Consider the following 12,811-nt stretch of genomic DNA (forward strand, 5'->3'; position numbering starts at 1 on the left):
GAGATATGCTTACAAAGGTCTGTAGGGATGCGGTGAAATACTACCAGTCCCAGAAGACAAAATGTGGCCTCTGGAATAGAATGCTGGTAACTCTGGGGATTTTTATTTTTTTTTAATCATTATTATTTTCAATTAAGAGCTGGTTCCTTGGTCTCAAAGATGTTTGCAGAACCTGAAAGCATGTGAGCATATTTAAAGTAAGCAATAGAGCTGAAAGAAAACACTGCAGAAATCTGAAATTTCCCCAAAATGTCTCCTGCATTTTGGACACTTTCAAATCTTGCTTTTAACAACTTAGTTTCCAGGGAAGCTTAAAAACAACAACCCCAAAACGATGCATTGGTGGATATAATTATGTGCCAGCTTGTAAAGTCTAATACTTTTACATATAGAACAATTTTTTTTCAACCATATCTAAAATTGGGAATTGGGTTTATTTGTTTTGTGTGTTTGTGTGCTCCCCAGGGAGTTAGAAATATATAAATTCAAATTGTAGTTGCATTTCAGGGAAGGTATTGCTTTACTTCACAGCAGAATATCATGTTTGAAAGTGGTTGGTTATGCATAGGACTCCCTTTGATGAGAATGATGAATGGAACCATGTGAGCAGACAGGCCTTTAAGGTATTCCATAGCTGCCAATGCTAAAGGCTTTCCTGCTGGGATGCACTCAGTCTACAGCAGCAAATGTGTTTGTGTGTGTTAGGAATGACTTCAATATTCCGCCATGGTGAAAACCAAATGGTGAAAAAGAGGAAGAGCAAAAGACAGGTGAACCTCCTTTTCTAATGCACTGCAAGATTCACACCAGCAGGGTAGAAGGTGGGCAGCAGCAGAACAAGCCAATCAGGCGCCTGGGGCAGTGTGCATGCCCTGCACCCAGGGGCAGGGCCAGCCGCCCGTGGGGGCGAGGTGAGCCAGGGCAGGATGTTCTGCAGAGCCTCCAAGGAGTTGCCTGCCTCCTCCCCCTCAGCTGCCCTACAGCTGAGGGGGAGGCGGCGGGTGGACCGTATGGGCAGCACGGAGCCTGCGGGCACTCAAGCCACCGCATCACTCCCAGGAGAGATGCATGGCTCAGGCATGCTGCAGGCCCCGTGGTGAATGCCGCCCTCCCGCCATTTTGTCAACCCCCACCCCACTGGTGACACCCGGGGTGACCCGCCCCCACCCCCCTTCCTCCACACTGAAGGTGGGTGGGTATTTTTCCTTTCCCTTCCCTTCCCTTCATTTATTAAAAAAAGAAAACAAATACCAGTTTGTTTTCGTGAAGCACCACCTCCAGAGTGGACTAGTTTGTCCTCTGTTCCTATGGCATGTCAGGCAATATAAGGACTGTTGATCCTATGGTTCAGAATGCTTCAGAATGAGTCTTCTTTGCTCGCTCTACCTCTGAATCTACCTCCTCCTCTGGGGAGGAAGGGAAAGGAGAATGTTAGCCGCTTTGAGACTCCTTCGGGTGGTGATAAAGCGGGATATCAAATCCAAACTCTTCTTCGTCTTCTTCACCCTTAAACATCCACCAAGGGACCTTAGAATTGTAGCCTAAGTATTATCATCTAGAAGTCAATGAAGAACTACTTTAACTCTTAGGAAATTATTAAACAACTCAATCATATCAAGCTTTCAAAAATGTATTCATGAAAAAAGTCTTGAATTAAAATATGAAAAAGGCAATAATACCCAATAATATTTGAATAATAGTGTGAATGGTAGTTTGTCCTTGTTAAGAGTTGGAACCAATTTGCTGCAATGATATACTTTAAAGATTATCCTTCATGAATTTCCATGACAAATAATCTCTAGATGTTTGAATATTGAAAGTATTTCATTTTCATTTTCAGCATTTTGACAGCGCAGTCAACATTTGACAATATCTGGTCAGGAGCAGTAAGTATTTGACATATAGCAATCAACATTTGCCGGTATCTGATAGATTGTAGCAGTCTCTCTATTTAATAGTATTAAAGAGATGACTTGGAACAGAATTTTATAATATGTTAACTTATCTATACATGTATCCAATCAAATGTTGATATGATTTTTTATTAAAAAATCTGAAAACTGAATGTTGGGATTGCAGCTCAAATGTCAACACGAAAGCAATTAGAGTCAGAGTGGTATCGTGGTTAGAGTGTTGGCTAGAGTTCAAATCCCCATTTAACCATCCATGAAGGTCACTGGGTGATCTTGGGCCTGCCATGATCTCGCTGCCTAACCAACTTCACAGGGTTGTTATGGGGATAAAATGGGGAGCAGAGGACCATGCACCCTACTCTCGGCTCGTGAGAGGAAAGTTGGGGTAGAAACAAATCTTTTAAAATCCAAGTTATGACCTTTTCTGTTTGCCCTAGTAGCTACTTCTTGTGAGTTTGTTAATTCACAATCTTCTAGAGACTAACCAGGCAAGAAACAAGCACTAGGCTTCAACAATTAACCAATAATAAAGAATTTGAGGTGTGGATAAGTGAGCTTTAAAACTCATGATTGCCTGTTTTTGGAAGGAGCTAAAAAGAATTCTGGTATTAAAAGGTTTGGAGTATAGCTTTGGTGGAAAGGTTGACAAATAAATTAAAGTGGGCTTGAGGTACTAAAAAGAGGGATGAGAATGGTTTGATTTTGTAATGTATGTGAGCAATTTTTTATTTGTAAGAAATAATAATGAGGGGTTGGTATACATATATTTGATAAAAGTGTCATGGGTACCAGTAGCAAATGGTTTTGCTCTGTACGTATTCCTGTGTGCAGTGACGAGCCTTAGGAGAATTAAAGGTGTGATAGATGTGCAACCATGAGGGGGCTCAGTGGGGAGTCCAGAATGCTTAATTGGCATTTTAATATGCTGGACAGAAGGGAAAAAATGGAGCTGTGTATGAAAGAAAATGGGGCTTCAGTTTAGCATTGCTCAGGCTGTCAAAAACCATGACCTTGACAAGTCATATTTGTATAGCAAGTCACTCTTTATTGTTTCTCCTCAAGATGAGACACCCATCTGTCAAGTTTAGTACAGCAGTTGGAGAGGGAAATGGTTGCCAGGGTTTATTATTTGACATGCTGTTGACACAAAGCCATTCTTGACTGGAGGGAATTCCCTGATTGCAGAGAAACAGGATGAAATACAAATTAGCTAACAGAGACATCAACAAGCATTGCACCCAGACATGGAAGAGGTCCCAGAAATCCCTCACGGGTGTAGATCAATCACGCCGGTTCTGAATCAGGATTTGAGGAACCACGCCCTTCCTGGATATCATCTTATTGAAACCTGGTGATTTATTGATCCCTGCTTGCTTCTCTACTTTTCTTCTCAGTCTTTCAGTTAAAAAGGAACCTCCAAAGTCACCTAATGTTTTTTGCTTTTGTCAAAATCTGGTGACAACCTAGGGAGGAGCAGAACGCAGAAATGTCACTAATTTTATCAAAATGCTTTTCAGTTCCCTCAACATTTTGTAGATGTTTTGTCCAGTCAGGAACCTCCAAATTCACATTAGTATTTCACTTCAGGCAATGCTTGGTTTCAACATGTTTATTTCTAAAGCTTTCTAACACATGCTGGTTATTATTAGCAAATCACATAAATAAGATGGGCTTTGCAGGAGCTGAACTGCTCATCAGAAGCATCCATAATATAGCTTTGCTGTTTTGTTGATTAAAACATGAAACAAGCATAAAATACACCCCCCCCCATAGATATGTGCAAGTAAAAGCCAGAAAAAACATTTATTTATTGGGAGCCAACATCTTTCTTAGTCTTTTACCCCTGCCTTTAACAATAATCTTGTATGAAGGAAATAATAAGTGGATGAAGTTTTTCCTATTTTGCCATGGTGAGTACAAGTCAAATATATATATGTGTGTGTGTGTGTGTGTGTGTGTGTGTGTGTGTGTGTGTATGAATGACTTTATTCATTTATAAATGATCATGCACTGTTCAAAAGACTGACCTGTTTTCTAGGTTAGTTCCATGAAAACAAGAAAACCAGTAATTCTGCATGAATGTTGCTAAAGTATGGATAACAGAGTTCTGGACATCTTTCTCCCAGAAGGAGCACAGACAGCTAAAGTTGATAGTAGGCATCATGCTCTACATATGTTTCCAACAACAACAGTGGACCTAATAGCAAGCTATGAAACTGATCTTTGAGGAGGATTTTTTATTAGAACGGGTCAAAGGCCATTTCCATTGAGAGCTGGACTACTTATGAGGCAGGGTGCAGCAGCAACCCCAGGAAGTAAAAATGCAAGAGATGGCACCCCTGTAGGCAGTGCTTATTTTCTAAAAAAAATGTTTAGGGGTACTCTCATTTTCCTACTCATATTGAAATACTTCCCCTCAATGAGGCCAAACTTAGATTCACAAAATGTTTAGGGACATGCATATCCCTGCATCCCCCCCCCCCAGAAAAAAGCATTGTCTGTAGGCATCTCACCCCCATTGCTTCTGCTTCTACCAGAGAAGCAACCCAGGTAAGGGAGGTGGTGGCAGAGCAACACTGTTCCATTGCTGAGCATTGTTGCTGGTCTCCTCCACCTCTGGGGTGCAGAGAGGCCAGTGGCAAAGCTCTCCTGAATGCCTCCCTCTCAATGACTCTTGGTAAGAGAGAGGCATTCCAGAAGCCTTTGCAGACTTTGGTCCCTGCCCCAGCCTGGTGACAAAGCTTTTCAAGGATTTGTACTTGAAAGAAAGCTGTTGTGGAGCATCAAGTCCCCCACATCATGGGCGCAGTGATGGGATGTTTTGCCTCAGGCACTGAAATGTATCAGGCCAGACCTCCTTCTATGGCTTGATAAACCACCAGCCAACAGCCCCTCCAGATTGTTTGGATTGAACTTTAGTTTCTTGGATCTCAACCAGCTCATCACTGAAGCCTAGGCTCTTATCAGTGGAAGGGGGGTACTATGAGCAATCACGCTCCTATCTGGCCAGGTCTATGGGCTCCAAGATATCTTAAAGCCTGCTAGACACATGTGAGGGATCTAAGACAGATGAAACCATTCCTTTTCTGATGATATAGTGCCTCTGCTCCCTTTGCTTTTTAAAAACAGCAGCACATAAATCTATCCTGGAGTCTATTTATCATTTGAAATGAAGGTTATAAAAAGAAACCTGGGGTTGTATCCAATACGACGTCAGCAGTATTCTGCTCACACAGCAGGACTTCTCCTTTCTCTGACCCCCCCCCCCCAAAAAAAAATTCTGCTTCAGAGTGTCCTTCAACCCTCCGGAGCAGATTTTGAGGGTGGGAGGGTGGGCTGACAGAAAAGAACATAAGGTAGAAGTTCCATTGTGCACACAGAAGTTGGTAAGTGGAAAGGCAGCATTGATACAACCCAGATTTCTTGTATTTTTATCCAAAATTTGGGTGGCCATGTTGTTCCAGCAGAAGAAAATTTAAAAGCCCCAGAATGGTAAAACCTTAGCAGGACCAACCAAAATAACAAGACTTTAAGCTTTTGTATAGGTGATGGTGATGATGTTTTTAGACAATCGTTTAGACAAGAGAGAGAGAGAAAGTTCATATCGAAGGGAGATGTTTCACAATGTATCATCTCCTTCGCATCATCGGTTTCTTTCTCTGTGCAAACAAGTCATTGCCAGGTTTCTTGGGGAAATGGTATAATGGCTGCTTTTCTCTTTGACAGTAAGTGTCAGTACAGTTTATCCTTTGTGTCAAGGCAAAATGTTGGAAATAGATGCAATTGAAGTGCTACTATCCCAAGGGGTGATGTTTGGATAAACCCCTTTTCTCTGTGAACCGAGATATATAAGCCCCAACTGTTCTATCTAGAGTTCCCTAGGAAGAGGTATTGACTTATACCACTCAGGGAATTGTTGCTTTGTGAAGGGAACTGGGATCTTCTAATGATTCTTAGCACCCTTAACTAACTACAGTTCTCAGGATACAGGAAGCCATGGTTGTTGAAAGTGGTATGATACAGCTTTAAATGCATAGTGCAGATGCAGCCTCAGATTCAGGTCTTCAAGGAGAGTGCAGGCTAAATCGGCATCTTTTTCTGTCCCACTTAGGCTTCTTGGAAACATGAACAATTATAAGTTTCCTGCTGCTTTTGGAGCCAAACCTATACCTCTCTAATGGACCAAAGCATGCTTTGCGAGCACCTTTGTCATTTTTCAGAAGCCCAAAGTTGTAATGGCATCATTCTTCGCACACAGAGAGTCCGTTTTAGTTATGAAACGGTGATTTTCGAGAAAGCAACTGAGAATCATTTCTTGGAAGAATGACTCATACACCTGAAGGAGCTCTGGCAAATATCTGATGCAACAGCTCAGGGAAACTGGCAATTTTGTTCAGTGACTAAAAGCCTCTGCTAAAAGGAGGGTATGGGGGGGTATGCATCCTGCTACATTGCCACTGACGTTGTTTTGTGCTAGATGGGGACTCAGTTGACTCTCCCACACTTGCAAGGAATGCATGATGGGGGGTTTGGAGGGCCCCATGGGCTAACCCTACCCCTATGCCACACCAGGTCTCCATTCCTCCCTTTTCAATCTATCTGTAGTTGGTACTCATGAGACCCAGTCACCAGGCAGCAAGACAGTGAGATAAGCAGGCAAAGGAGCAAGGAAGGTTGGCAGGACAGACTGGTGATTGCAGGACCATGGACAGCTCTTACCAAGCAACTTGCTCTGATGAAGGGTAAGCAGATGCCTTATGAGCTTCTGACACCACTCCATCCCTCCTAAATTCTGTACACCAAATGTGGTTACATGCATGAGAACAAAGTGAAGGCATGAGTGACTTGTCATGATCCATTCCCAATGAAAACTAAAGTTTAAAAAACAACAACAAATCACAGATGATCTCAAGGCGGGGTAATCTGGTGTAGGCCCTTCAACACATCAATAGTGTATTTGCATATGATTATGGAGGCTGAAAGGGTTAAAGATTTTGGCCTTTCTTTTTTCAAGGCATCTTGAACAACTGCTTGATCTAGCTGCAGCATTCAGAGCTGGTAGTTCTCCTACAATCAAAAAGGAAATGTGGTCTCTGGGGAAAATAAAAGCCAAGACAAATACGTTTTGGTTTGCAAACTGAACACAGATCTCAAGTGTGATCCACATCTCCATTCCTCCTGCAACCAACTTTACTTTTCTTTCTGCAGCATGCTTCTGGATATCTGTAACAATCTGCAAATAGAAAATAAGGACCTATCCTCCAACATTTCTCCAATAGAAATAGGGACAGAGTGCTACTGTGCTCAGATCTTGCTTAGGAACTTCTCATAGACATCTGGTTGGCCACTGTGAGAACAGGATACTGGACTAGATGGGCCACTGGCTTCATCAAATAGGTTCTTCTTATGCTCTTACGTCCCTCTCTCTTGACTCTGGCCCTACCCAGTTTTGGCTCCAGTCCCAATCTTTCCTTGCACGTGGTCTCTGAAAGATTGCTCTGAAGAAACATGACCCTTGACAGAGAAAAGTTCCCCCTCTCCTGATATACAAATGTTTTGTTACTTAGAAATAAGAGATACAATACTAATATCTTTAAACAAAAATTAATGTCATGAGAATTCGGAAACCTTAGTATCATTAATATGTGGTTTAAATCCTTCAGTAGAGCTTTATCAGAAATTTCCATTAAAAAAACCAAACAAGCTTAGAATAGGTTTACCAGAACAACAATTGATTATTTTAAGATGAAGATCTCGAGCAAATTAACAGCTGAGAGCCATTCATATTACTATAAATAATACAGGTGGTACAAACTACGGGATACAAAGGCTCTTGTCTTAAATCAGTTCTGCTCAGTGAACTGTGAACTGGCTTTACCAGAAAAAAATGTGTTCAGAGGTGAACTGCTGATGTTGTGGTATTTATTTATGCCAGTTTGTCTACCCTGAAACCACAAAGGCCATTTTAAAAGCCACTGATACTGATTCATTCAAATAACCACACACCCATTTTGTTACCTTGAAAGAGTTTCATGAAATTCTTCAGTCCTCTTAGAGGTGTTTGGAACTGTCCATTTCAGTTTCTCTTGTTTTTCTTTTTTCTATTTAATCTTAAAAAAAATACATAACTCACCTTTTTGAAACAAAATATCTGAATTGAAGCTCAGCCATCCTTCACACTTTTCCAAATTTTGCAATGCAGTTTTCCGGCCATGTGCACAAAAATACACATACGTGATGAATATATTAATGGAAATAACATACAAAAATTCATTATATATGGGGAAATGGCTTTGCCGAAAAGTGTATATTAGGCAAACAAATCAGAACAAATACTCAGTAAAGGACATGGACTAATCTCTGTGTAAGTGTCAGGGACTGGGCAGAGGAGGAATGGTAGAGACCCTTCCAGGGAGGAGGAAGAGGAAGACAGTATAGATTGACAACAGGGGTTTGAGGGAGGTCACAGCTCAGAGGCAGATGAGGGGGGAAGTTGGGATATAATGGGAGAGGAGGAGGCAGAACCGGAGCTGCAGTTGGCTTACACAGTGTCATTAGAAAGCATCCCAGACCTTCCATCTCCCAGAACCTGGTGAGCCTTAAAAATAGGAGGAACAACGCACACAAAGACAGAGGGCACATAGCAGCACCCATAGAAGTGACAAATGAGGAAGTGGGAGAGATGGGGAGAGGAGATTCACTTGCCATTATCCAAGAGGCTGGGTTCTATAGCCTCTCTTTGTCAATATTGAAATAAAAAAGGACAGCAAGAAACCTTCCCTTGTCTTTACACTTTCTTGGGCAACCAGCTGAGAGACACTGACAGTTGTGTCAGTTGTGACCTCATTCTGATGCTGTCCACCTGAAGAATAGGCAAGGCCATTGTGACCTCATGTTGATGCTGCCTGCCTAAAGGAGGGAGACTGGCCATTGTGACCTCAGTTGTTGCTGCTAACTGAAGGAGAGACTTCCATTATGACCTCATGTTGCTGATGCCCAACTGAAGGACAAAGACTGGCCATTGTGAACATGTTGATGCTGCTCAGCTGAAGCATACTGACTTTTGTGGACTTCATGGTCATGAAGCCCACCTAAAAGTGAAAGAAACTGGCCAGTGAGCCTTTCAGTAGATACTGCCCATCCAAAAGTGAGAAAGATAGCATTCCTTGTGTCTAAGTAGTAGAGCAAAGAACTCAGAAGCAAAGGGCCCTCAGCGCCACCAATAGGGGAGATGATGACGAGTCAGGAAGTGGGAGAAAAAGGGGTTGGAGAGTCACTGGGAGAACACCATTATTCCAAAAGGCTGTGTTCCAAGCCTCTGTCTGTAAATTTTGAATAAAAAGCAGATGGTAAGAACTTTTCCTTGTCTTATCCATTCCCGGCAACCTGCCATGGGAATTGCTTCCTCTGCCGCCTGAGAGGACAGGACTGTGCTCCCCTGGCATCAGCAGGTTTGCAGCTTAGAGGTTGCTCCTGGATTCAATATTGCCACTGGAGCCTCAGGTAGCCTTGGTGGCTGGGAGTGCCATTTTCAGCTACAGCTAGTTCACCAGGTATACCCCCTTTTTGACAGAGATGTCTTGGCCACCGTACTCCATGCTCTGGTAACTTCCAGTTTGGATGAGTGCAATGTGCTGGGTGGGGGACTGCTCTTGAAGATGACTCGGAAATGTTAATTGACCCAAAATCCAGCAGTCAGAATACTGACTGGGGTTCAATTTAGATCTCACTTAATGCCTGCTTCAAAAGAACCAGACTGGTTGCCAGTTCATTTGCATATCCAATTTCATACCCCACAACTGTTTTAAGTGAGAGATCCTGGAATCTAAGAAGCCAATCCTGGCTTCTGTTTGCATCCCAGAATGCCCCATTTTTAAAATCTGGCACTCTGGTGTGAGTCCTTGCGCCAGAGTGCTAGACCAAAACATGCTCACTTGGGTACAGGGTCGTGCCAGAGCTGTGGTATACTCTGCTGATGAGCATCGTAGTGCTGCACTAGAAGGCTCTCCCCTCCTGATGTCCTGATGGGGAATGAAAATGTTGGAGGGTATGCAATTCAAGGTGCTCACATTAGTGTTTAAAGCCCTAAATGACTGAGGCCCCAAATAACTGCCTCCTTTCCTACAAATGGTCTTCAGATTCTTCCTCCCTCAGAAGCTCAACAGTGTGTGGGAGAGAGCATTCTCTGTGGCATCCCCAAAGTTATGGAATTCCCACAGGAGCCTGCTGAAGACACATCTCTTTAGCCTGGCTTTTGACCATTGAGGTATATAGTTTAGGATCCACCTTATTTCTGTGATTGCAAGTTGTTTAAAACTGTTATTAATATTGTGTTTAAATGTTGTAACCTGCTCCAGGACCTTAGAATGAAGGATGAGTAAAATAGTAACAGCAGCAGCAGCAACAACAACAACATTTCTCTCACATTTCCCTAATATAAACCTGTTTAAGCATATTATTTGATTGGAGAAATGCATCGTAGAATTCAGAGAAGCAAAAATTTTGAGCGGCATTTCGGTTCACATACAATTTCAGGAAATGTGAATTAGGTGGGTTTGCAATAAAATGCAACACCTCCGCCAAATAATAAAATAAAAAATCTCCTCCATCTGTATTGATAGCAACATGAGGAATATGGAAAGAAAACAAGAAAGGCTGGGTGCCAAATGCATGTATGACTTGTACATTATAACAAGGAATGAGTTATACAGCTTCCCCCAGCAATACAAGTTGCCTTTGCTTCAGTGTTCTGTTCAATGTTCAGTCTTGTCTGGAACATTTTTATGTTAGAACAAAACTCACAAGTTTTATAGAGAATTTATTACTCTGCTTAGAAAACAATCATAAGCATGACAGTTGAATTATTGTGGTGGGTTGTCCACACAGCAAGGGAGTCTTTAGTGCACAGCTGAGGGCAGAAAGATGTCTTGGTCTGAATTCCATCTGCATCTATCTCTGTACCGCATCTCTTTTACCCCCCCATTGTCTTTGGGGGTACAGATGGCGAAGGATCAACCCACGAATCATTTAAGCTATTACTCTGGAGTCAGGCTTGTCATGAAATTTGGGAATCATCCCCTCCTCTTTTCTTGGCAATTCTCTTTTGCCTGCATCCTCTGCTGTGACTTTTTAAAACGGAAGATATAGCATCTTCAATACTACTGCCCAAGGTTGTTACTGCTGATTTATGCGCAAAGCACAACCATGAATTTTCAGGGCAAAAAACCCCCCGCATGACAGCAACTTAGTATCATCCTCAAAGTCGGCCAAACCCAACATTTCTGCCGGAATATTTCTGTCTAGAGGTACAGAGCTCAGCGGGATTGCAGAGTGCAATGCCAATTAAATATCTGATGGCTGTGAGATAATTCACTAGTGAGACCTTTGAGGTTTTAACAGCCTCTTTTATGATTAGCTAAATCTATATCATTTCCCTGTGATTTTTCCCAGAATCTACAAAGACTGCCTTTGCTCTTGGTTGTTTATTTAGGGAGTCTGCTAACTTCCTTACTGCCAATCCTTCCCTCCCCAATGCAACCCTTTATTAAGGGCACTTCCAGACTGCTGCTATTTTCAGATGAGATTCAGTCACATACCAGCAAATTCAGGTGGCACGATTAAAGTTGATTTGGAGCTCTTGCACAACAAACCCATCTCCCCGGGAAGATGGACTTGCACAGGAAAATGTGGAATAATACTTGCTTGACACAATGTGTTATAGTTTCCCCAGAAACAAATAAAACAGAATGCTCAATAAACAGCTGGTGCCATCTAACCTACTGGCAATTTTTGCGCAAGCAAATCAGGTTGATTGCTCAATAAATAGGCCGACTAGAAGCAACCTATGTTTTGTGATGGCTTCTTACTAGCCTAACCCTCCTCCCACTTTTCTTTCAAGAAAATAAAGTCCCACAACAGACAGTGTTGCTCAAGAAAGCAGCAGCTAGCTTTGGAAGCATAACTTTGGGAACTGCCAATGTGTTTGAACACATTGTTGATGTCCATCTGCCTCAGGAGACTATGGAGGAGTGTGCCTTTGGGAGTGAAGTTAAGGTTACAGCACCTGCTGTGGTTGGAGAGACTGATACAGGAAATATGTGTTTTGTTGAAGCTGGGGCAGATGAAGGCATCCAGTTGTGCTGCTGAAGATGCACCATGGCGTTTCTTCTCTCTGTGCTCCTCACAGAAGTCATTCCTATGGACGTTCTACCTGACTGTCTGTCTCCAGGCACTATGAAGGCTCACCCATTCCTAATGAAGGTTCCTTGTTCATAATTTGGTGTGTCCAGGGTTATTTGGGGCAGGGCAAGCCTCTGAAACCTCAGCTCACATCTTGATTTTGAAATGTGTAGCACCTTGCATCTATAAATTAGGTGGATGTGGTGAAATTGCTGTATTGATTGTTGGACGTAAGCTCAGCTATTAAGCGCTATTTATTCAGCATGTTTGGCACCTAGGATTCTGGAAACCAATGACCTCATTAATTTTCCGGATGTTCCTCTCAGATCTATATAAACAGACAAAGCAGAAATGTGAATTGATTTGCAGAGGCAACAATTAAGGCGCCGGGGGCCGCTTCAGTCTTTTGTCAAAGTGCATTGTAGGACTTTCCACATTTCTTTATTAACTACCAGTTCTGTCGAGATGATTCTGAGCAAGTGTGAGGGTTGTATGATTTTTAAAAACAAAACACCGGGGGGGGGGGGGGGAATGAAAGAATATCTTCCCTGCCTGTAGGAAGCCAAGCAAAGATGGGAGCTTCAGCAAAGAAGTTGACTAGTGAAAACAGATTGCTGATTTTATCTGCAATTTTAAATAAAAATGTTATGCTTTTTCATGTAAACCAAGTTAGAGATTTATTTGTTATTATTTCTGAGCAAGCAGTCTGTACAGCTGTT

The 12,811-nt window shown here is 42.3% G+C and overlaps 1 protein-coding gene and 1 long non-coding RNA gene across 4 annotated transcripts in view; both read left to right on the forward strand.

Moving 5' to 3' along the window:
- Positions 1–12,811, forward strand: part of LOC309341605 (uncharacterized protein) — a 117,287-nt gene that overhangs the window by 27,605 nt on the left and 76,871 nt on the right. For 2 of the 3 annotated variants that reach the window (XR_014156423.1, XM_081861323.1), the window contains exon 2: positions 1,841–1,886. Coding sequence is in view for 1 of the 3 variants with exons in the window: in XM_081861323.1 (XP_081717449.1) it covers positions 1,841–1,886 (46 nt within the window). In the remaining 2 variants the exon portion in view is untranslated. Of the gene's footprint in view, positions 1–1,840; positions 1,887–3,951; positions 4,316–12,811 lie in introns of those variants that run through there. The other variant, XR_014156422.1, reaches the window with a different exon arrangement.
- Positions 8,942–12,188, forward strand: LOC309342015. Its single transcript, XR_014156659.1, has 2 exons — positions 8,942–9,010; positions 11,812–12,188. It is a non-coding gene; the product is annotated as an uncharacterized lncRNA (long non-coding RNA).

Source organism: Podarcis erhardii (assembly GCF_964252035.2).
Source record: "Podarcis erhardii genome assembly, chromosome: 5".
In the NCBI taxonomy this organism is placed as follows: domain Eukaryota; kingdom Metazoa; phylum Chordata; class Lepidosauria; order Squamata; family Lacertidae; genus Podarcis; species Podarcis erhardii.